Raw genomic sequence first — 25,743 nt, forward strand, 5'->3', positions numbered from 1 at the left:
TCAACACTGTAGCAAGATTTCCCTCAGCTTCTGTTAAAAACAGAAGAGGACTATTGATGAGAACAAACAGCAGGGACACAGTATCAGCAATCACCACGGTTTAACATGACCAGTAAACATCTCATAAAATGGTACATCGTGGTCTACAGTCTGTTTCCTTCAGTTCTGTAAGTTTCTCAGTTTTCAAGTTCTGTTTAAACATCTTTTAGTTAAGTTTTCATGTGTTATTCTAGAACTCCTGTTATGAATGCTGAGTTTGTATTTCCACTGTTTCCTAGTTTAGTTAATCATGTTTCTGTTTTCAGAATGAGGTTTTTTTTTTTTAATAAAGTGTGTAAGAAAGAGACAGTAAATGCAAAAGACTAATTCACAGCCTTATTTAGTCAGATTTGTAGAGACACAAACTGTTCACAAATGTTTGGCAAAACATTTTATAGAGGTCAGAATCATAGTTTTTATTCATTTTATTAATTGGTGTTAAAATAGTGATGATTAGTGGTGTTCCATGCAGAAGGAAAAAATGAGGGTCATGTGGCAAATTAGTTAAAACTATTTTTGTCATCAAAGTGTGATTGTGGCTGTTTTATGCTGTCAATAAAATATGTAGATCTTTTAAGTAAACATTCAAAAATAATGCCCTTTACAGTGAAAATACTTCAGTGGAAAGAGACGCTAAATGTTGTTTTAAGTGTGTATCAGCAATAAAATGCCCTTATGATAAAACAAAACAAAAAAATGTTAAATAAAACAACCCTTGTGTGTTTTTTCTTTTTCAGTTACGTGAGACATATAATGTTTTTGGATTAATTTTACTGCTATGTTTATGTGTCTGTTGTATATTATTGCTGTTGATGTTTTCATTAGTTCATATATTTTGGAGTCTAGATATATTTTGAATTAAGTTATGAAACAGTTATGGAAATGTACGATTTTGTCAGCCCATAAAGAATACTTTGATACATCACTTTATCCTTAATTTTATCAGAAACATTCAAAATTATCTCTAGACATGAGGACAATTATCTGATATTACAATTAAATATAAGCGTAACGGTTTCAGAGGATTGTAGTTGGTGCAGTATATTCAAAGACAAATATTTGTCTCAGAGAAGTAATAGAGTTAAAGGGATAAAGGAAATGCAAATGAATAAAGAAATATTTTATTTCCACTTTTGATACATTTTTCCCAAGTGTAACATACAATTTACATGTCGTTGGCGTTAACGTTGCTGTTGGCTCCAGGACCCAGCTTAACGACCTTGTACCTGTCCGTGAACGTCTCTCGGCCTCGGATACCAATGAATCGCTTCTGTGGCGGTTGCTAGGCAACAGGAGCAGCGCGACGTAAGCGAGACAGTCCCATTTAAAGCCGCTCGGTTCGGCCTTCACGGCCTATGGATGCAGCTGCTGAAGTGGGGCGCTGCTTCGTGCTGCTCACAGGCTCTGATGGATGCTAGCTTCATGTGTGACGGACTGTTAGCTGGAAGAGTTTATTTTGGTGCTACGACTGAGAAACATTTCAGGGTCTGAAGCAATAGTGGAGAGACCGGCTGACTGCTGCAGAAGAACTCTGCTCTGAGGTTAACAGAACGTCTGATCGTCCAGTATGAGATCAACCTTCAGCAGAGACTGCTGGATATCAGCCGGAAACCCGAGATAAAGTTACGCATAACAGGTAAAACTGCGATGGTCTCAGTGGACTAACACAAGAATACAACTCATGTAGGACCTGATCAGAGCTCAGCTTGTAGGCTAACATACTGAAATCAGGGAGCGGCTAATCACACAAGTGCGTCTCTTTTTTACGGTAAACTTTTAGCATTAAACAAACCTTGAGACCGAGAGAAAGTGCCTTTATAGAAGATTTATTTAGAAGATTAAGATAAAGGAGGCAGGGAGGGAAAGCTTCTGTTTTCTGCACTGTGCCACAGTTCGCTGTCTGCTTCGGCTCTCTGTCCCTCACTCCGGGGCTACAGACAGTCCTCTGCCGCCTGTGGTGCTCCTCACGTCCGTCTGCACCCACAGACTTCCCGAGGTGGAGGCAGGCCGGCAGGGACTTTGAGAGATGGGCTTTACTTTTAAAAATACCCCTTAATCAGGGTCTAACCCTACAAGACCATCGTGCCTCCCCCACCATCCTCACCTCATGTTAAAATGTATATTTTTCAACTGAATTATATTTGGGTTCAAGAAAATGATGAAGTTTTTAAAATAACTTTGTAATGTTCTAATAAACAGTCTTAACTCGGACTAAATCAGCTCAAATCTCACAGATGTCAGTGTTATTCACAAAGCATGGAAACATAGTTGTTAGTTTTGAATGCAGCCACAGCAGGCAAACTATGGCTGCATGCTCCAAAGAACAGGAGCACAGTAACTGAACACACTCTTAGCACACTTACATCTGATTTTGGGAACAGTTAACAGATCTGAACCTGATGACCTGAGAGGTTTAACTGGGTCAAAGGTCGAGAGCCAATTGAAAACTGTCCAGTTAAACCAACTAAATGATGAAACCTTTGATTTAAAATGTCATGATCAACAGTATCAAAGGCAGCAATGAGATCAAATAGAACTAAGACTGAAACTCTGAGTCCCTAATAATCTTCAGATCACTGATGACTTTAGTTGGGTTGATTCTGTGCAATGACTGGCTGTGAAACCTGACTGGTACTTATCTGCTATGGCACTGTGAGATTTTCAGTTTAATCTACAACAATGACAAACATTTACTTGCAGCGTGAAGCTGGCAGCAGCTACCTGAATGATTTGTACTCTGAACTTTCCTAATAAGAGTATCAGAGCTCGAGAGTAACTTACACTTTCATTTTTCACATTTGTACAGTTAGTTGTAAATTTCACTCACATATGAGGACATGCTCAGAGTGGACTATATTTGCTCAGATGTGTTTTCCTGTCATCACATTATTAACCTTTTTCCTCAGTGACCCTTTGTTCCTCAAGATCTCCCCCTAACATGAAGTGTGAGGAAGAGGAGGGCCTGTATGACCAGCAGGTCTCCAACCAGGAGAGGAACTCCAGTCTGGACCAGGAGGGCCCAGATCCTCCACAGATCAAAGAGGAAGAGGAGGAACTCTGCATCAGCGATGACGTAGAAAAGATTGTACTCAAACAGGAGGATGAAGGCCTCATCTGGACTGAAGAAGAGCAGCTCAGACAGCTGGATAACATCTGGAAACCTGAAATGAACTTACACAGCAGGGGTATGTAAAACCGTAATGGTCTTACCTAAAAATTAATATGACTTTAATTCATTCAATAAAGATATTTTGGAAACACATCAGAGTTCTTCAAGGCCAGTGTTTAAATAAACTCAGCTGATTGTTAGTCGAGGTTTTCTGAGAGCTTCGCTGCTTTTTATCCCCATATTTTAATCCTACTTTTAAATTTCCCCTTCTGTCTGATGTTTGTCTTATCATTTACATAAACATCTTTCCAACAGTAATTGGTGGACAAACTGTGATTGGTGCATAGAAATTTACTAACGTGTTAGAAGTGAGTGCATGAAATCTTATTTTAACAGTTTCCAGGTCTGGGTAAATGATATGATGATATTTCGGATGATATTTTGATTAAACTCTGTTGTAGAGTTGGAAATGGACAGCTGTAGACACCACTGCCGAGTAGAGATGGACCGATCCGATATTACGTATCGGTATCGGTCCGATACTGACCTAAATTACTGGATCGGATATCGGAGAAAAATAAAAAATGTAATCCGATACATTAAATATCACGAAAGCACCTCACAAAACTTGCAACACGCTGTAACTCACCTCAGAACGTTAGCACGTCGGAGCAGTGGCTGTGGCATGCGGGACCTGGTGGTCTGGATAGCATGTGGAGCTTCGCTAGCAACCTGGCATTTCATCTCCGACAAAGTTATCCCCGAGAGAAGTAAAGCAAGTGTGTAAGTCCATCTCTGAATGTTTGTAAAGCATTCCTGCGTTAAGCTTAACAAGCGACTGCCTCTCGCTCTCCGGCTGCTACTTCAATCGTGAAACTGATCAGCTGATCGGCTTTTCTGTCGCGAGTCCGTCTCTCTTGTTTGCTTTTGGCCCACTTTGCACCAGAAAGAGGAAACCAGCGGCTGAACAACAGCAGAACGTTTAAGCTTGATAAGCTGTTGTTAGAATTTATTTAATATTTCTTTCTACACCAGGATCTTTTTCTACGTAGCTGACGCTGGTAACTGTGCAGGGGCGGATCTAGCAAAGTTTAGCCAGGGGGGCCGATAGGGCATGAACAGGGAAAAGGGGGCACAAAGACATACTTTTCTTTCTTATTCTCATTTAAAATGTCTAGCTTTTAATAAATAATTATCTGACACCCAAAGTTTTAATTTGATGTAAAATGAATAGAAGTCAATTACTGTATATAGTAACTATTAAGTCTAATATATATACCCTAGTAAGCTATAGTACTTTTTACTTTGGGAAGGTACCATCTGTGCAGTCTGCAATTTTGTTGAAGAAAGATGTTGAATCTATTTAATATTTCTTGAAAAATAATTGATTTCTGTGCATTTTTTTTCACACTGCATCAAATTAAGGTTGATTACGTCGATTAAGCATCATGAGGTGGAGCGTGAGGGGTGGTTCCCTATTTTTTATTTATTTATTTTTGTTGTTGCTGGGAGTTGGAACCCTATTAGTTAGGTTGCTTAATATTTACGCTAAGTACTCTTTAAAATACCAGAATAGGGAGGATGGTGTAGGTCTAAGTTTATTAGATTGATCAGTATTGCTGAACTATGAAATATTTTTTTTGTATACAGGTATAACAGAATAGCTTTAGTGTAGTTGTTGTTTTAAACTTGAGTATGAACTTGTAGACTTGCAAAATGCAGCAAGATATTTTAAAAAACAGTTTTGTTGATTAAAAAACACTATATCGGATTCATATCGGTATCGGCAGATATCCAAATTTATGATATCGGTATCGGTATCGGACATAAAAAAGTGGTATTGTGCCATCTCTACTGCCGAGTAGTCATTCTTGTTATACTTCTATATTTATCTAAGACAAGTAATTTTGTCCATTTGTCACCTCAGCTTTCCCACAACAGCATGAATGTGAGGAGGAACTGGTTTTTGGGGACCAGGAGAGAAACTTCAGCCTCGACCAGGAGGATCCGGAGCTTCCACAGATAAAAGAGGAACAGGAGGAACCTTGCACCAGTCAGGACGTAGATCAGCTTGTAGTGAAGCAGGAGACTGAAGGCATTATTATCTTCATGGTGGCTCCTACTTATGAGGAAAGTGAGCCAGAGCTGGACAGTGAACGTCTCCTTTCTTCCAGCTCTCCTGAACCAGAGAGCAGAGATCAGCAAGACAACTTTCCTGTGTCAGAGAGTCAGCGTAAAACTGACACAAGTAAAAAGTTTGTGAAATGTGAGATTTGTGGAAAAACCTTTGAGTACAGATCCAAACTAACGAGACATATGAGGGTTCACACAGGTGAGAAGCCACATTCTTGCAGCACCTGCGGAAAAAGATTCAGCCTGATGATAAACTTGAAAACTCACATGAGAATCCACACAGGTGAGAAGCCGTATTCTTGTGGCATCTGCGGAAAAGAATTTAGAGACCAATCAACGTTCAAAAAGCACATGACAGTTCACACAGGTGAGAAGCCTTATTCTTGTAGCACCTGCGGGAAAAGCTTCAGTCAGAAACCAACACTGGAGAGACACCAGAGAAGCCACACAGGCGAGAAGCTGCACTCCTGCGGCACCTGTGGGAGGGGATTCAGTCAGATGATAAACTTGAAAACTCACATGAGAATTCACACAGGTGAGAAGCCTCATTCATGTAGCACCTGTGGGAAAAGCTTCATTCAGAGGATACAGTTACAAAGACACATGAGGATTCACACTAGTTAAAAGTGGGAGAACTGTCAGATGAAGCAGTCCACTGAGAAGCCAGATCAGAGCAGATCAGATGACCTCCTTCCTTAAAAAACTCTGTATTGTTTATTGTATGTAGGGGTGGGAGATATAGCCTCAAAATAATATTTCAAGAAACTTACATTTAAAAAAAATAATGTACATTTTATCAGCTCGGCAGGCAGCAGCATTTATATGTGTAAGTAAATGATGGATTTTCCATCTTTCTCTTCCAGTGAGCTGCTGTCACTGATGACAGCTTAGCTAATTCAAAGTGTGAAAATGTGGCCACCTCAAGGTGCTTGATATTGTAAGGTAAAGACCCAACAATAATACAATGAAAACAGAGAAAACCCAAACAGTCATATGACCCCCTATTAGCAAGCGTTTTGGCGACAGTGGGAAGGAAAAACTCCTTTTTAACAGGAAGAAACCTCCAGCAGAACCAGGCTCAGGGAGGGACCCCCATCTGCAACAAGGAAAGTTTTAAGTCTAATCTTAAAAGCTGAAGGCTCTGCCTCCCATTCTACCTTTAAATACTCTATGAACAACATTATAGTGCAATGTTAGTGACACGGCATACATGAAATATGAGCACATAAGTATCCTCAGGGGTGTTTTTCCTGGAAGTTTTAAGAAAAGTGTATTACAAGTGCTTACACTCTAGCTTAATATCCAAAATAACCTTGTAATGCGGAGCCTGCACAATTCTGTCATATAAGGAAAAGAAATTCTACCTGGTTTGTTTCATCTTGGGTCGAGCTTTTTAACCTCCTGCTTTTCCACCGTGTAGCACATCAGTAATTTCCATCCACTGACTGCTCTTGCTGTTATATGAAATGTAACTCGCGAGTGCTCCAGTGATGCATGGTTGAATCATTTGTTTACCTTTGGGTCGCACATCACTGCTGCTAGTATCTCCTGCTCACGTGCCTTCACAGCCCGGTTGTACTCAAGTGTGTTTTTGCTTAAAGTGTTGTAACAGGTTTGCTTTTTTCACTTTCAGTGGGAAAAGTTTTCTTGCATATTTTGCGAACATTCAGCTACCAAACTGTGACTGGAGCCCGACATATGGCTCTGGCTGTGAGACATGACTGGGGTTGACTCATTGGGGTGAATGCAAACACATGATGTTCCTCTAAACACACTTTTTTGTAAACATTTATACCAGTATTATTGCAGATCATATGATATGTCACAGCCCTAATTCTGTTTGTTGCATATTCCATTAAAACCTGTAATGAAGATGAAACACGTATTTACATTCATTTGATGTGATATTTGTATCGTGTTGAGCTGTGGAGGTGACAAAAAAGTTGCTGAGATGTTTTATTTTTTTGTTTAGTGGAGAGGTTTTACTCCACAGAGTCAAAGCTGGAAAGAAACACACATGAGACCAAACATTTTGTGATTTAATCTTGATTTTCATGAAGACTGAATTTCAGCATGTGCTCATCCTGTTGATTCGTATGTTGGTGTTGGTTATGTGTCTTAAAAGTGAAATAAAGATTTCTTTAAAACTTCTTGTGGCTATTTTTTTAAGGCACAATCTTTACAACATGAAACAACGTCTGTGAAGCACATTTTGTACAGTGGGCAGGGAGACTTGCCCATCACTGTGGTGGTGGGGTGGATGAGATTTGCCTGCGGTCACTTAAGGCTCTGTATGTTGTGGGTCTGTCCTGGTTGTCCTGCTCAAACATTGTATGGAAGTTGAGGTCAGTGCCTTCAGACCGGCCAACTATGGTGGTAATCATGGTCCCCTGTTTTATGAAGGGAGTGTAGAGGGTATGTTTGCACTTCAGGCCTCCCTAGGAAGGTCTATATCTGTAGTCACTTTCACTGTTTTCTTATTGCTGTTTCAAATTGTTGTTTCTGTTTGTAGCCTTTTTATTGAAGGATTTTGGTTTATATTATTAATATGTGCATTTGTTGTTATTAATAATATTTGCTTCACTCTCCATTTGATGTGTTTTTGGTATGTTATACTTTTAATTGTTCTATGATTATGTTTATGTGTGGTTTATAATTATATTTAAGTTCTGGGTTTTTTTATGAATAAAAGTGACTTAACTTGTCAGAGATATGAGACTTTGGGCATTTCCCCTTCTGTCTTATTCTCAGTGTCTTGTCTCCATGTTTATTTACCTCTGTGTTGCTATCTTTGTGTCTCTGTCTCTTTCTCTTCCCCTGTTCAGTGGGATTTAAGACTTCCAACAAATAATTTCAAAGGGTCAATTAAATTTTAAAACCATTTTACTCAACACTGCACTCGAATTTTAGCATTTTTTTTTTTACTCAGTCATAAAAAGATTCATCTTAAAAGATGTTTTAGATACATTTTTATTACTTTTTTCTTTCTTTCTTTCTTTTCTTGTTGTTGTCCCGTTTCGTTTTTTAGCCATCAGAATTATTGTCTGAAGGCCAAAAAAGATGCCCAACTAACTTAATTTACCAAATGGACCATCACGGCCTTGCCATATTGGTCCATTTGATCAACCTTTGTTATTATTTATTTATTTTAATTTATTTTCAGTTGTTACAGATAGGACAGACATGACTGGGGGAAAGAAAGAAAGAAAGAAAAGGGGAAGAGGGACAGTGAGAAAGGGCACTTAAAAAATATCTCCCAGGTCACCTGTTGAGAGAAGAAAATAAGAGAAAACAAGCAAAAAAGAGAGCAACATAATAACACAACACCATTGCAATAATCTAGCTAAGTGTAAATAACAGTAAATATTAAATACTGAATGTGATTGTGCAGCACGCAAGATTGACATCGCATAATGTGGTTTGAGGTAGCAGCCAAGAAAGGTGTAGCTTGTGTGTGTGAACACCTGTGTGGATGAGTGCTCGTCTATTCAAAAGGCTTCTCCATGTAACGATCTGCTAGAAGGTGTGGGGAGCCATAGCCCCGTCCCCCAGGGCATGAAGCAGGCATGGAGGAGATCCAGGCCCCAGACATCCAGAGGCCCCCAGAGTGCGAGCGCCCAAAGAGGACCACCGGAGGGGCAACCGTGCCACCTTCCTGGGAAGAGCTGAGGAGAACCCCAGATGAGGGGTCACCCAACAGCCACAGAGCAGAAGCCAGAGGGGGCTGCAGTGACGTACACGCGGGCTCTGCCGGCAGTCAGCTGTGCCAGAGTGAATCGAGCCCCCGCAAGGGGCCCGACCGAGCCACAGGCACCAGGCCCCACCAAGCAGCCGTACCGAGGAGTGAGCTGGTACAGACCTATGCGCCCAGCCCTGGACACCAAGAACGCACCGATGTCTGAGGGCATCAGCCACCAGCAGGGAGTGTGGTGAGGGGAAATAAGCCTCCATACCTTGGAGGGCCTGAGATGTTCCAAGGGGGTGGAGTGTAAGACCCGAGCTGACATATAGACACAGACGAATAGGCGCACACAGACCTAAACATGCATTCCCACCCTCATGCACACATATACAAATACTCGGCGCTCATCCAACCTGGATACAGACACAAAGAGTATTTTAAACTATTCTGTAAATTCTTGGAAAGTGGTCTTTTTTGGGGGGGACCTCTGCTACTACCAGAGGTTGTCTGCACCACACCAGGGCCTGTGCTGCTAGCATAAACCAACTGAGCCTCAACCAGGGCCTGTGCTGTTTTCTGAGGCCATCTCACTGCACCGGGGCCTGTGCTGCCAGCTGGATCCATCGGCACCATCCCAGGACCTGTGCTGCTGGCTGAGGTAGGGTTGCCAACTCCCTGAAAAATAAATAAGGGACACCTCGTGGCCAGGGCCGGGCGACCCAGTTGTCTTCACCCTTCCCAGTGTGGTGAATTTTCTAGCTCTTTTTTTGTGTGTGAAATTATTTTTTTAACCATTTGACTTGAAGTTGATTTAAGTACATGCATATTCTATTCTTTGTGATATGAACACATGTGAAACAAATGATAATTTAGCCATTTATTTTTAGCTCAAAATGACAACATTAACACAGTAAAACAGGTCTCTTTCTTAAACAGAAGCCTGTCATGCTTAACTTTTGAGAATATAAGTAAATCTTTCTTTAAAAGAACTCTGTCCTGCTTAACTTAAAATAATAGAAAACAATAGAAAGAAAAATATTCTTGTAACAGTGCACATTTAGTGCATTTAGTACAATTGGCTTCAGCTGAGGTATTATTTCAGCTTTTCTAATGCTAATCAGCTGCTCCTGTTTGTAAACCCGCTTGTTCCCATGATTACGCATCTTAACTCATCATCATTATTCATCTATGTATTACTTTTATGTATTAGTCATCTATTTGTTGTAATCATCTATCCTTGCAGTTGTTTATTACACAAAATAAATTATATTATCACACTTCTGGCCACATAGCGCTGATATTCACTGCACATGCCCATATTAACTTTTTCCAGCCAGGTGTTTTCCTTTTCCCATTCTTCCCTTTCTCTGAGGGAAACAAACATTGCTGCTCTAATGCTGGGCTTACACTGTGCGGTTTTTGGCCCATTTTGAGCCGATTTTTGAGTGATCGGACCGATTTTGGCCTTCATCGTGCGTCGTGTAGTATACGTGGGGTAACGAGAAGTGATTAACACCTCACGACCAGCTCCCGATCATCAATCGCTCGTGAGGGTGTCACCACAGGCGCTCACACTGCTCACGCGCAAACGTAAACGTTGGTGAAAAAGACGGCGCAGCACGGCTGTGCAGCGTGTGATCTGGACACAAGCGATGGAGGCACTACTTGTAGAACTTCGAAAAGGCTCGGATGAGCTTTCCAATGTGGCCTCACAAAATGATCACGACCACAACAACCGTGAATATAGTTGGATTTACACTGCTGCTCAATCACAGCTGCCTGATCAATGTTTTTCATTAGCAATTTAGCAAAGTTGATGGTGGTGGTGTGTGTGTCTGTGTGAGTGAAAGACAGAGAGAGAGAGGGAGAGCGACAGATTTTCTGTTATAACCTTCATGTTATGGAGGCACAGTGTGAGCACTCAGGTCGCATCAGAGCATCGGGCGGTATAGTGTGAGACCTGCATCGTGACCTACCAACTTCTAACCCCTGCGAGTCAATCGTGCAGTTTGAGCAGGAGCTGAATAACGTGACTGAAAAAATCGCACAGTGTCTGCCCAGCTTTAGGTGTACTGTCGTCCGAGACTTGCACCGCAGTGTCAGCGTTTGTTTCCCTGTTGGCCATGCTTGTTGTTGTGGTCATCTGTTGTCTTCCGGTATTTTCTCCGTAAGCGACCTTTCCTCGACCAATGAGATGAGCGGTAATCTGAATTGTCATACTCGAATTGTCATAAGTGTGGTGTCAGCTCATTGGTCACAAAGCAGGAGAGGGGCTGGGAATTATGTTTTCAAACAAAGCGTTAATTCCATTAACATTTATAGACTACTTTTGATTCTCACTGTATTACGGGACAAAGTGCGTCCCTTATTAGCTCAATACGGGACGTGTGCTTTTGTTTCGAAATACGGGACGATTCCGTATTTTAAGGGACGGTTGGCAACCCTAGGCTGAGGCCATCTGCACCGCACCAGGGCCTAGCTGGACCCATAGGCACCACACCAGGGCCTGTTCTGCTAGCATAAACCAACTGAGCCTCACCAGGGCCTGCACTGCCGGCTGGACCCATAGGCACCACATCAGGGCCTGTGCTGCTAGCATAAACCAACTGAGCCTCACCAGGGCCTGTACTGCCGGCTGGACCCATCTGCACCACCCCAGGGCCTGTACTGCTGGCTGGGGCCATCTGCAGCACACCAGGGCCTGTTCTGCCGTCTGGACCCATAGGCAACACCCCAGGGCCTGTGCTGCTGGCTGGGGCCGTCTGCAGCACACCAGGGCCTTTGCTGCCGGCTGAACAAACTGCATCTGTGTTGCTAGTGCAAGACATCAGCACCACACCAAGGCCTGTGCTGCTCGAAAAGCTTATCTGCAATACATCGGGCGCTGTGCTGTTGATTGAAGCCTTCTACACCACATTGGTGAATGTGCTAGCAGAAGCCCTCTGCTAGCAAGCCACCAGGACCCGAACTTTTGGCTGGAGCCTTACTTGCCATCCTAGGTTTGTGCAGCCTATTTAATTCAGCATCAACAATCATTGTGTTTTGGATAATGGCTTTTTTAATAACTTTACTTTGCTTATTGGCCGTGGGGGACTTTTGGACTCTCAATTTTTCTAAGATGAGAACATTTAACAGTGACCCCATTCTGCGAGACATGGTTCCCAGATCTACATGCGTCACTGCTGCTATACATCCTGTACAATTTCCAATGTATTTGGAACAGGACATTAATCATTTTGAACTACAGAAAGATTTACCTCATCTTCAAAACCTTCTTGCTTTGTACAATTACAAAATTAGTTACGAAAAATCCTGCTTTGTGTCAACATTTCACACGTCAAAATCAATAAGTACAAAGCAGAGACTTCTGATCGTCTTACTACTGCTCTTATCTGGTAATGTGCAACCTAACCCAGGCCCTGAGCTGCAATGTAGCCAGACACCATCTGAATTTAAATCCTCACCTGGGCTGAAGATAGTTCATCTTAATGTGCGCAGTTTGTTACCCAAGATGGATATGATCAAGATCTGGGTTCAATCAACAGATGCAGATATTGTCCTCATTTCTGAAACTTGGTTGTCTAAATATATATCTGATGAACATGTTAGCATGGCTGGCTACAATATCTATCGCACCGATAGGTTTAAGAAAGGTGGTGGTGTTGCTGCTTATGTTAAGTCAAAATTTGATGCTACAATAGTTCTATCAGAATCAATTTGCAAACAATTGGAATTTTTGGCTCTGAATGTGAATGTTGCAAAGGGTCTTTGCATAACAGTTGCTTGTTGCTATCGACCCCCTTCTGCCTCCACAGAAGCTCTGCGTTCTTTAAACCTTTTGCTGTCCAGACTAAATTATGGGGAGCTTGTTCTAGCTGGTGACTTTAACTGGGATTGGCTCAAAACTGTTTCAGATGATTTTAAATCTTTCTGTGATTCTATCAGTCTTACCCAGCTGGTCAATTTACCCACTCGGCCGAATCTCAAAAGCCCCGAAAAGTCTACCTTGATTATGGATACTTTATTGATCCCCATGGGGAAATTACTTGTTTTTCTCTGCATTTGACCCATTCACTCAGTGAAGCAGTGGGCAGCCCACTAAGCAAATGTTCCTCATAAATTTTCATCTTTGGGTGTCTTTTGTAACGACTTAAGTGACCACTGTGTTGTTGCTGCTATTAGAAATACTAAAGTGGCCAAGTCACAACATGGTATTATTTTTAAAAGAACTCTTAAACATTTTAATGAGCAAGCATTTTATCATGATTTGTCAAATTATGACTGGAAGAAAATAGGATTGATCCCTGATGTAGAATTAGCGTGGGCATTCTTTAAGGATGGGTTTATGCAAATTGTGAATAAACATGCTCCATTAAGAAGATATAGGATAAAAGGTCGTGAAAACCCCTGGTTCTCCCAAGAGCTGGCAGATATCATTCATGAGCGTAATCTGGCTTGGGCCAAAGCGAGGAAAACAGGCTACCCCAGTGATTGGCTTCTTTTCAGACAACTAAGAAACAGATGTACTTCCTCTATTAAGAAAGCTAAAACAGAATATTATCTGTCTGTCACCACTGAGAACCTAAATAATCCACAGAAGTTCTGGAAAATCATTAAGTCTCTTTCAGTGAGTAAAAGCTCCCACGCTCTACCCACCTATGTTTTTAAGGATTCTGTTCCTGTTTATGATAGGAAGGAGATTATGAATTGTTTTAACAAGCACTTTATATCTTCTGGCTCTTTGTTTGACTCTCTGAACCCAGTCTCTGTAAAATCTGGCACAAACCTTCCGGTGTACACTGGTCAGCCATTTAACTTTGTTCCTTTCTCTGTGCAGGAGGTCTGTAAAGCTCTTAAACTGTTAGATCCTAGAAAATCTCCAGGGCCAGACTTACTAGATCCTTACTTCTTGAAACTGGCAGCTGATTTTGTAGCAGAGCCTCTCACAACACTTTTCAACCTCACACTGGATACGAATAAAATTCCCTCAGTATGGAAATCAGCTTTTGTTGTTCCTCTATTAAAAGGGGGCGACCCAGCAGTGTTAACTAATTACAGACCAATATTTAATCTATCTGTGCTGGCTAAAGTTCTTGAAGCTCTTGTGTGTGAGCAGTTAAAGGAGTTTTTGCACATCAATGCCATTTTATCTGAATATCAATCAGGCTTTAGGAAGAATCACAGTACTATCACAGCTGCAATTAGAGTGGTAAATGATATTACTATTGCACTTGATAAAAAACAACACTGTGCATCCCTTTTTATTGATTTGTCAAAAGCATTTGACACTGTTGATCATTGTATTTTAAAACTTAGACTCTTCCAGTCAGGACTCTCTGAGAGAGCAGTGGCATGGTTCTCAAACTACCTCAGTAACAGGACTCAGTGCATTAAATCTGACGGTCTATGTTCTGACTTTGTTACAGTGCACAACGGAGTGCCACAGGGTTCTGTATTAGGTCCCCTTCTATTTATCATTTACGTAAACAATCTTAGTCTACATGTGCCAGATGCAAACTTGCACTTCTATGCTGATGATACAGTTATTTACAGCTGTGGTTCAACTCTTGTCCAAGCCATCGACTCCTTGCAGAAAGCCTTTTCTGCTGTCCAGCACTCATTACATCAGCTTAAACTTGTTCTCAACGCAGACAAAACAAAGCTCATGTTGTTTTCTAAATCAAGGAGACGAGCCCAAACAATCCCATCAGTAACCACTCTTGAAGGTAATAAAATAGAGTTGGTTCACACCTATAAATATCTGGGAATCTTAATTGATGACTCGCTTACCTTCAAACCACATGTAGAGAATCTTGTGAAAAACCTGAAGTTAAAACTGAGATTTTATTTTCAAAATAAGTTGTGTTTCTCTTTTAATACAAAGAAGAGGCTTGTTGCTGCAACATTCTTGCCTGTGCTGGATTATGGTGATATTCTATATATGAATGCTTCTGCTCAATGTCTTCGAATGGTTGATTCTGTGTATCGTGCTTCTCTGAGGTTCATCACTAACCGTAAATTTCAGACTCACCACTGTGAGTTATACTCTCAGGTAGGATGGCCTGCTTTGGTAAGTCGGAGGAACTCTCATTTATACAGTTTTATATATAAGGCGATACTTGGGTTGCTGCCTTCTTATATATGTTCCCTGCTTGTAATGAAACATGCTGGTCGGTATTCTCTTCGTCCGCATGGTTACTTGTTGCTTTCTGTTCCATTTGCCCGAACTGAACTTGGTAAAAGAGCTTTTGTCCATTTAGCACCCTTGGCCTGGAACAAACTGCAGAAGGAATGGAAAATGACTGAATTCATTTCATTAAGTGATTTTAAATCTAAACTACGAATCCTTGAGGCCAAGTCCATAACATGCAACTGTTTCAATTAGATTGATTGTCATTTTAACTGACTTTTTATTTTATTTGAATTTTATTGAATTTTATTTTTTATTTTATTCTGTATTCTTTCACTTATTGTTGCATGTGTGTTGTTGCTGCCTGTGTTTGAGTAATTTCTGTAACTGTGAGACATCTGCTGCTGCCTATCTTGGCCAGGTCTCCCTTGAAAAAGAGGTTTTTAATCTCAATGGGATCTTCCTGGTTAAATAAAGGTTAATAAATAAATAAATAAATAAAAAATGGACACTGTACATGTACTGTACAGCACGGCCCCTCCTGAGAACCCTCAATGTCTACATGCATTTAAAACTGGGTGGTGGGCACTATGGAACGCCAGGACTGCCATAATGAATTAATTAAATACATCATTAAATAATTAATTAAATGTGGCAATAATTAATTAAAATTGGAATTAATTAATTAAATAGTTATGACACATGTAATTAATTAGTTATTGACACATTTAATTAATTATTTATATATTTCACATTTTAATTAATTATTGACACATTTAATTAATTATTGACACATTTAATTTATTATTTAATGCTATATTTATTTATTTCATTTTGGCAGTCCTGGCGTCTGGCTGTCATCTTGAAATAATTTTATCTGTCAGCCTCACCCATCAAACTCAGGGGGCGGGGTTAATGCTGCCCATGCAGCTTCTCTAACATTTGATTGGTTGCCGTGCAAAGTAAGTCAAAACAGGTCGATCCTAGATAATCGATTGCTTGTGTAGACTTGGGGCAGCCAGGTATCCCAGAATGCATTTCAAATCACAGGCAGCAATGGTGGTGGTGTAGTTTTAAAATATCCCGTTTTTCTGTCACCAACTACACTTTTAACAGTGTTTTAGCTGCGAATGTCGCGCCGTAATCTTCACATGTCTGGTCAGGTTGTCAACATAGAACATGTTTGCAAAAGTGCTCAGATGTTTTCAGAGATTTCACTAGCTCTGCTAACAGTTAGCATGCAGAGTGCACCGAGGGGGTTACGTTAACCGGTTTGTTTACATATTCCACTCTCCGTGTTCCACATGTTGCATTCGCAGATTCTCATTTTCACCGAACGATCGTCTCTTTCCGCCTGGTCTTGTGTCTCTGTGCTTCTGTAACATAAAGAACGAGCTGACATTTTTCTCACGAAACCAGCGATCAGCTCAACAGACCCTCAGTTTACCTGCATGCAGACAGAGGTCAGACAACAATTTTACATGTATGATCTTAAAACAGGACACAGCCACTATACGTGCTGCACAGTAAAAAATGGAGTGTCAATATTTCAGTGTAAACCTATTTTAACCTAGAGAGAGTATATACAACTCTGTGAGGAGTAAACCAGCTCTAACGTCAGAGTTAAAAGTCAGTGTAAAGTTCTGTAGACACGGAGTGAAGACATAACTCCACACAGTGTTGATTAGTACCAGTCCGCAGGCGTGTGCGGTCTGAGAGCTACCACAGTCAGGTAAGTTAAGTTAACATTCCCATACTGGTAACATTGTTTAGTAAGTATTTTTAAACTAAATAGCTCTTTATAGTTACATTGATGTCGAGTTAGCAGCATTTACCCTTAGGTTTAATGATATTGTCGAGTAGCTACATGCTAACCATTGCTAAAAGTTCAAATGTTCGTTATATTCTCACTGAGTTAAGATTAACCTAAAACATGTTAACTATGTATTAAGTGCAGCTTAGATAATATTATTGTCACATGTCTAATGGGATAGTTTTAGCAACTAAATTACCGTTTATTAGTAAGCTAATAATCGCTAATTAGCTTCGAAGGAACTATCAGAAAAAGTGGGTAACATTACAATAAAGTTTACTCTACTGATTTATATTCTTTTAAGCAAATGCCAAAGGCTTACACTAATTTAGAATTAATTCAGATTCTTTTATATAAATTAATTGACAGCAATGTTAATGATATGTTAATATACAGTAATTGTTCACAGAAATAAAGCGAATTGCAGTAAGAGCGACCAATACTTGATAAGTAGACTAAAGTTATTAAACAATATTAGATGTTAGTCACACTTGGTCCATTTGCAGTAACACTGGTTGATAAAGGATCTTTATTAGCAGTTAATCTGTTACTTATTTCTTCATGCTGTAGCTGTTAAGTAATATTGACTTTTAACTGCTTCTATTTTGTATAAAAACTAAAGCTCTAAAGTACATCCACAGTTTTAAACTCTTTCCTTTATTATTTTTTTCTCTTTTGTTTTGTGAACAGAATATGTTGCTGCGTGTTTTGTTTGGTGGGGAGCAGAAGTATGTTAGGCTGTCTGACCTGGGCCCTATTTCAGAAAGCCGGTTTAGTGCAAACTCTGAGTAAGTATACCCTGAGTTAACGAAAACTCTGGGTTTTCGGTTTCACAAAGCGAGTTCAGATGAATCCTGAGTGAGTCACTATGACGACACACTCCGTGAAGCTAACCTGCCCCCTAGCAGGTTTACCACAACTAACCCTGACTGTCTCCGCCTCTTTGTCGGAAACCTGACAGTAGGAAGTGTCGGACATGGCGTGCCCCTACCTCGAAGAGCCAGTAGATGTTGAAGCCCAAATTCTCCGCAGAGCTCTCCGCCGGGAGAGAGTGATTAGAGCGCGTTTGGACATTTGATCATTTCCTGATGATTTTCTGTGTGAACGTTACTGTTTTTCAGCACAATCTATAATTCATTTGAATAACATCCTCAGGCCTAATATTGCTCATGTGACACATCGCGGACATCCTCTCAGTTCTGTACATATTATTTGTATTGCACTTCGTTTTTTTGCAAACGGGAGCTTTCTGTATAATATTGGTGACGCTGAGCACGTTTCCAAGGCTACCATCTGTCGGGCAGTCAGGAATGTTACAGTTGCACTGAAACGTCTCCTCAAAGTCAAAGTCAAAGTCAACTTTATTTGTCGATTCTGCCACATGTACAGGACATACAGAGAATAGAAATTGCGTTACTCTCAATCCCTAGATAAATAGCAAATGAACATTTAAATATATTTAAATATAAAAGTGATTAAAAATGCAAGTAAAATAATTAAAAAGTAAAAATTTAAATAAATACAATTTTACATATAACAAGAAAGCTATACAATATACAATATAATGGGTAAGTGACATTGAGTGTAAACCAGGCAGAGTAGTGCAAATAGGCAAATAGTGCAAATGGAGATTTAGTAATGTACGGTAAGAGAAAGTGTAACAACAAAGTCTTATGAGGTAATGGCAGTCCAATGCTCCACAAAGTGACTGGTAACTGGTGCAGGCCAGTGAGTGAGTCAGAGAGTGTGTTTGTTTGTGTGTGTGTGACAGAGTTCAGTGAGACCGTGGAGGAGAGAGGGGGCAGAATCGGGAGGGAGTTAAGCTTCCTGACAGCCTGATGGATGAAGCTGTCCTTCAGCCTGCTGGTCCTGGCCTGGAGACTCCGCAGTCTCCTCCCCGACGGCAGCAGCTTGAAGAAGCTTTGCATTGGGTGCGTGGGATCAGCCGCTATGCAAAGGGCTTTTTTAGTGAGACGGGTGCTGTAAATGTCCTGGAGGGAGGGGAGAGAGACACCAATGATCCTCTCTGCAGCTCTCACTATGCGTTGGAGGGTTCTATGACAGGACGCATTGCAGGCTCCAAACCAGGCTCCTGTACTCGTCTGTACTCGTCTGTGGTGTTCCCCGGTCATAGACCCACAAGATTTATCAAAGAGGGATTCCACAAAATTGCAGGTATCAGGATGAACAAAACTCAATTCATGATGTGGTGATACTTGAACTACTACTTAAATTTTACATTTATTTTCAGGGTTCCCAGGCGTGATTGGCTGTATAGATGGCACTCACATTCCAATCATTGCTCCTTCAGTAAATGAAGGAGACTATGTGAACAGGAAGTCTTTCCACAGCATTAATGTACAGGTACATAGTTCCCTGTAGCATTTCAAACTAACAAATTATTTCATTATAGTAATGGATGCTAATTTGTGTTCTCTGCACTGTGAAGATCATATGTGATGCTGCCAACATTATGACAAATGTGGAAGCCAAGTGGCCAGGCTCTGTTCATGACTCACGAATTTTTTGTGAATGTACACTGAGCACAAAATTTGGACATGGTGAGTTGAAAATACTTTAAAATATATAAAGACCAATTGCTACAGGGACATTTGAACTGAAGTGTATCCTTCTGTCTTAGGAGAGTTCACTGGCTACTTGCTTGGTGATAGGGGGTATCCATGTTTACCCTATTTGCTTACCCCTTACCCTGACCCTGAACCGGGCCCACAGCAGCGATATAATCTGGCTCATTGCAGGACAAGAGCCAGAGTTGAAATGACTATCGGAATGCTTAAGGCCCGGTTCCAGTGCCTTCAAAGACTCAGGGTCACCCCAGAAAGGGCATGTGACATTATTGTGGCATGTGTGATTCTTCACAACATTGCCACAATTAGAGGAGAACACTGTCCTTCTGAACCAAACATCAGCAGTGATCCAAACCATGAACATCCTGACCCTCCCACGGACATACAAGATGGAAGAGCAGTCAGAGACACCATATGTCACAATCATTTCCTTTGACCCATCATCTCAACATGTTGAAAGAAGAATAAACAGATTTTTTGTTCAACTGGCTTTATTGGTCGCCTGTATTTCCTGTACACAAAGTATTAATAAGTATATTATTATGTATAAGTATATAACACTGAAATAATTCGTCCATCTCTGACCACTTCACCCACCCTTAACTGATGTTCTAGCAGTAAAATCTCAATCTTGGTCTTTTGGATCTGCTGCTTGAAGTGTTCCATTTCCAAGTCACATTTTTTTATTTTCTTGATCAAATGGGTCTTGTACAGCTGCTTTACAGGGAGCTATTGAAACACAGAAAATAGCATTGACATTCATAGTACATGCCTACTTAGGTTGGTTGTAAATCAGTGCTGAACATCTTACTGAGGAAAGGTTTGTTGGAGACGTGGCTGGACCCTCTTCCTCTTCATTTCCATCATCACTCTGTTAGAGACATAGAAAGTCCATGGTTTTATTATAGTACCACATTTTATTCAATTGTTATATTTTCCATTGTAAGATGTAAACCTCATAAAGTGTCTCTGTTGCTTCCTCCTCTGTAACAGCTGTCAATGTTTCTTCATTATTTTCCTGTAGTAAAGAAATTAACAACATTGCTGTTCTACTGTAAACTCATATAATCTGTGGAGTATTAAGAGTACTCATAACTGCATGTTGGTCTGGCTCAACAGGAGGCTGCACCAGATGCAGTACACCATCACCATCAACTGATAGAATATGAGGTTTATACAGGTCACTTATAACTTACAAGGGACCAAATGGCAATTAACAAACATATACCAATCACCTTACACTTCATTGTCATTATGCTCTCAAAGACAACCAAGACTGAGGGAAGGCAAAATCAGTAGGAAAATAACTTCACTACAAAATAATTCATTATGGTAAAGAGTTTATCAAATGAATGAGTAGCACTGCAAAGGTGACTGTGAAGAAAGGATGTATGCACATCATGTATTATTTTGAATTTACCTCTTATGTAGGCACTTGTGTCTTGCGGGGTTATTGACTCAGAGGATGTCCCCGCAGAGATGCCTTCAGCCACAGGGCGCCCACTGTTTTGGCTGAGGGCCAACTGCTCAGCCTCTGTGAGTGGTGGTGGTGGAGGACCCCCACCTGTTTTTCGGTCCTCCGCTTTTTTTCTGTTGGCTATAACGGGTCACATTTGAGCATACAGAGTAAGCAAATATGTACTTGTAATGTGCTCAGATAATTTCAATAATTTCAATAATTTCAATAATTACAGAAAGAAAATTAATGTAGCCTCTAACTGCAATTGATTTACATGGGACAAACAGACCAAGCACTATGGCTCATAATACAATTACACCTTACCTGTTTGGACTATATTTTTATATTTCATTTTTACTTGCTGCCAGGAACGTTTGGGGCCTGTTGGGTTGCACCTGCGCTCACATCACGTCACAAAATAAAATGTATAAAATAAAAAATAAAATAACGTGTTAAATGGGTGGAAATCCCTAGATCAATGTTTAAAGTAACACTCACGCATTGACTCTGTCGGCTATGTTTTGCCATGCATGCTCCCTTTGTTTTGCAGCTGAGGCTGTGTTACTTTTTTTCCGCAAAATTTGCATGTTATCGGCATATGCTGCCATCAGAATTTCAGCCTCAAGCGCTGTAAAATACATTGACCGCGCCTTCTTTCCCTCCGTCTCCATGGTGACTCGCTTAATCTGTGCTCCACTAATCAGGGCTTTATGTATCCTCGTGCGCGCGCTTGACTTGGGGTTAAAGCAACTCCGCGTTGATTGAACTAATTGTTATCAGCCTTTCTGAAACGGAATATTCCGAGTTGGACAGTTCGGGGTTACTCAACCCTGAGTATCGTTTTTCACTCTGAGTTTTCTAAACCGGCTTCCTGAAATAGGGCCCTGACATTTGATGCTTTCATGAAAGAAGGTTAGAATATCAGGATAAAACAAGATAACAGCGTTTACCTGGTCAATAAACAAGCTTAATTATATTCTAAGTCAACTACCTAAGTTGATAATTGTTTCTACTTCAACAATGAATGAGAATTACCTATATTCTTAAGCTTCATCTCATCAATATTTTGCGAAGACATAGCCTTACTCTACCATTTGATAAGAAAATGCATGGCCTTTTTTTTTTTAACAATTTCTGTAACATTTCTTTTCTCTTACCTTACTTCAGTGTGCCTAAAATTTAACATACCAGAAGGCAGACAGCTAGATATGAAGGTGTTTGACCAGTCTGACACAGAAGTAGACGCAGAGGTGTTTGAAGAAATAGTGAAGGGGTCACCTGTAACCTTCCGAGTCATGCTGAGCAATGAAGAACTTGGTAATCACTCACATACGTATATGTTTATATGAAATTTAAAGGTTGAGATTGAAGCATTAACAGTTAAATTTAATGCTTCTGCTTTGGTCATGTTCCTTAATGCACAGGTGTATCTCTGTCATCATCATCTTCTCCATCGGATGATACAATCATTCTAAACTTCACAATGTGTGAACCTCCTGAAGAAGCAGCAACCACTGAAGGAAGACAACCTAAAAGGCCATGCCATATAAACTATGAGGCAAAAGCTGTGGGTAGTGAACATTGTTAGTCTAATTTGCATGTTTGATGTGAAGTGTTTTTATGTAATCGTTTTCCAGTTTTTCTCAAGGTTTAAAAAATTTCTGACTTCATATTTTATGTCTATTTAAGTTGATTGAAAAAATCCTAACAACAAAGCCTGGTGGTGAACACATCATACAAGAGTATGCAAAAACCAAATCTCTGACAGATGCAACTAGAAGACAGATGATAAACATACTTGCTGCTGAGATGACAGAAGCACATGGGTAAGAATCATAAATGTAGTCTATAAAGAAACATTTTTAGTATTGTATTATTTTTAATTGTGATGTTCAATGCCAATTGAGTGACGGTCATCACTGAATTTATACATTAGGACATCTCCCCCTAAAAGTGTAAGAGTGATGTATGCGCAGGGGATTGTTGCTCTGTTTCCATATCTGGAAGACCCATATTCACAACATGGATATGTAAGTAAAGGGGACTTTGCAACATTAAACACATAGTTGCCCTCAGAAATGTTGATAACATTCTGCTTGTATTTAATTACATAAGAACATTACTATGATCCAGAGAGCGGTTCAGGATACCTTGCGTGGCGGTTGAAGACAATTCAAAGAAAAGCTGCAGAGGAAAGAAGTGTCTCACTTTCCAAATCTCCTAAAAGTAAGTTCACTTGTGATTTAAATGATTCTGATCTAATTTGTAGGCAGGAGTCAATCAAATTGTTTTTTCTTAAGTTGGCGGGCCAGGCCGTGGTCGATCCAGACCACTCACCACTGAGACAGTGTTATCAGATGAGGATGTAAAAGCAGCTATTGCTCTTTTGAGACACTCTGCTGATGAAGACACTATCCGTGAAAAGATGAAAGCTACCTTCATTTATCGGCATTCAATGGTCAGCGATGATAAGAATGCAGCAGATGTCTTCATAGTCTTCCCGCGGTTTCTGGACACACCAGGACTGGTAAGACATCTTCATTTGTTGAATCACTGAAATATTCCATGCAGCTTGCAATTTCACTCATTACACCTCTTATCTTCTATTTTTGCATTATAGATAGAACAAGATTTCAGACTCCTGTTTGATGAGGTCACTGCCAACAAATTCTTGGAGAGGTGGCCCATCGATCTCAAATCAAAGATTGTAAAGGAAAGTCATGGACTTGTACCCACCTCGGAGCTCTTGGAGTTGATGTGCAATGCTGAGTCAGCTACTGAAGTTGAGAATGGTATGACTGACTGTTTTTATTTGCCATTGTTGGTTATATAGGCAATTCTGTCTATCGAATGTATTTTTGGAGTAATTCTTTGTTTATTCGTCTGTAGGCTGGGACAGTGACATGTCTGCTATCTTGCTGCTGCTACATCTGCTACCGCCATCTGCACAAGGGTGAAAGAGACCAGGAAAGATGTCTGCATCTCAAGCTGTCGATAACCTCATCAAATTCCTAAAGGTATGTTATTTAAAATATATATTCCATCACCGCCATTGTAATGTACAGTAAGGTGATCTAATCTAATGGGATAGTCACTAAATACTGCTGTTTAATGTGTTGTTGTAGGCTGGAACCAGTGTACAGCAGCATCTAGACAACATCACCCGAAGCAGTCAGCCCTACCTTCTTGCTCAGGGACCCACAAGAAGCAGCATCCACACCTTCTTCATTGTGATTGACAAGCATGCACTTCCATGTAAAGCGACAGGTTCAGTAGGAGCCCTTGATGAACTCTTTAAGGCCCATTATGTCTTTGATACGTCATACAGTTCATCCCTGACCAACTTTTTCACTTTTCTGCAAACAACCATTTACAACATTGATGTTGGGGAAACAAAGGAAACTCCCAGAGTTGCGAGCAAGAATGGTGCGTTAGTATCCATTGAGATCAAAATAATGAAGTGCTTTCTTTGCAAAAGTGATCATGGTAGACCAAACAGCCTTGTAAAACACCTTAAGGTAATTCATGGTCTCTGTACTGGGAGGACACTATATCTCAAATGTGGCCAAGTGGGATGCTCACGTTCTTTTAGTAGTTTTTCTGGCTTTAGAAAGCACCTGAACAAATGCCACGTAAGCAGTTCATTTGATTCTGCAGAACTAGATTTTTCACCAGTTCAAAGTGTTACGGACACAAGTACTACTGCTAATGTTGATGTGGTGCCTGAACATTTAGAGCATAGGTGTCAAACTCTGGCCCGCGGGCCAGATTTGGCCCGCAGCCTGATTACATTTGGCCCACGAAGCCATACCAAATTACTATTAGAGCTGGCCTACTGGTATTATACAGTTAATATATATATATTGTTTAGTATTAAGCTTTGCTTGTTCCATATTCAGGTTTTCAGCAAAACTTGTTTGAGTCCATAAAAAAAGATTCATTCTTATATCTAGAGGAAGATTTTTTTTTTCAATAAATATTAATGTTAGCCCGCGACTTTGTTCCAGTTTTGAATTTTGGCCCACTGTGTATTTGAGTTTGACACCCCTGATTTAGAGGCTGAGTCGGAATTATCTTCAGCAGACCTTGTAAATAGTTGTGCAGCTGTTATTTCTGATCTAAAGGCAGCAGGTGTAGGCCAAAGTGTAGTGAATTCTGTAGTGAATTCCATGGAAGAGATTGTTCAAGATATCCAACAACATGCTAAAGAAACAGTCATTAAGCATGTATTTAGTAATGAAAGAGAAACAGAAATGTGCAAGAAAGTTGAAGCATGTTTTGATGAGTTAGAGAATCCTTTCTCAGTTCTTAATTCTGAGTACAAGAGGTCAAAATATTTATCAGACAAGTGGGAAACTGTAGAACCAGTTGAATGTGTAATTGGCTCAAGATTTGACACAAGGCGAAATAAAAAGACTGGAACATATGATCAGGCAGTTGTTCAAGATAAATTCATGTATGTTCCAGTTTTATCAACATTGGAATCAATATTTAAGAGTCAGCATGTTGGAGAAATGTTGAAAAAATCAGACACTTGTGATTCAAGACGCAGAGATATTTGTGATGGATCTCTATTGAAGACACGCCCTCTTTTTTTCAACAGAAAAGCACACAGTTCAGATCCAAATGTTCTATGATGACTTTGAGGTTGCAAATCCTCTTGGTTCCAAGCGAGGTATTCACAAGTTGGGTGCAGTATATTTTACCTTAAGGAACTTCTCTCCCAAATGGAATTCTTTTATGGCCAACATACACCTTTGTGCCTTATTTCATGCACAAGATCTGAAACG

The 25,743-nt window shown here is 40.3% G+C and overlaps 1 protein-coding gene and 1 pseudogene across 1 annotated transcript; both read left to right on the forward strand.

The window, feature by feature from the left end:
- The first annotated feature begins 1,362 nt into the window (after positions 1-1,362).
- Positions 1,363-7,431, forward strand: LOC146647502 (uncharacterized). Its single transcript, XM_085389627.1, is given in 4 exon segments — positions 1,363-1,675; positions 2,946-3,224; positions 5,076-5,881; positions 5,884-7,431. Coding segments are annotated over 3 exon segments (1,110 nt in total). The 5' UTR covers positions 1,363-1,675; positions 2,946-2,977; the 3' UTR covers positions 5,941-7,431.
- An 8,644-nt stretch (positions 7,432-16,075) lies between these two features.
- LOC146647503 (uncharacterized) lies at positions 16,076-25,622 on the forward strand (annotated as a pseudogene).
- The last annotated feature ends 121 nt before the right edge of the window (positions 25,623-25,743 follow it).

This window comes from Rhamphochromis longiceps, linkage group LG18 (assembly GCF_057381845.1).
Source record: "Rhamphochromis longiceps isolate RC_006_pf linkage group LG18, R_longiceps_female_GT1.1, whole genome shotgun sequence".
NCBI classification, from domain to species: Eukaryota; Metazoa; Chordata; class Actinopteri; order Cichliformes; family Cichlidae; genus Rhamphochromis; species Rhamphochromis longiceps.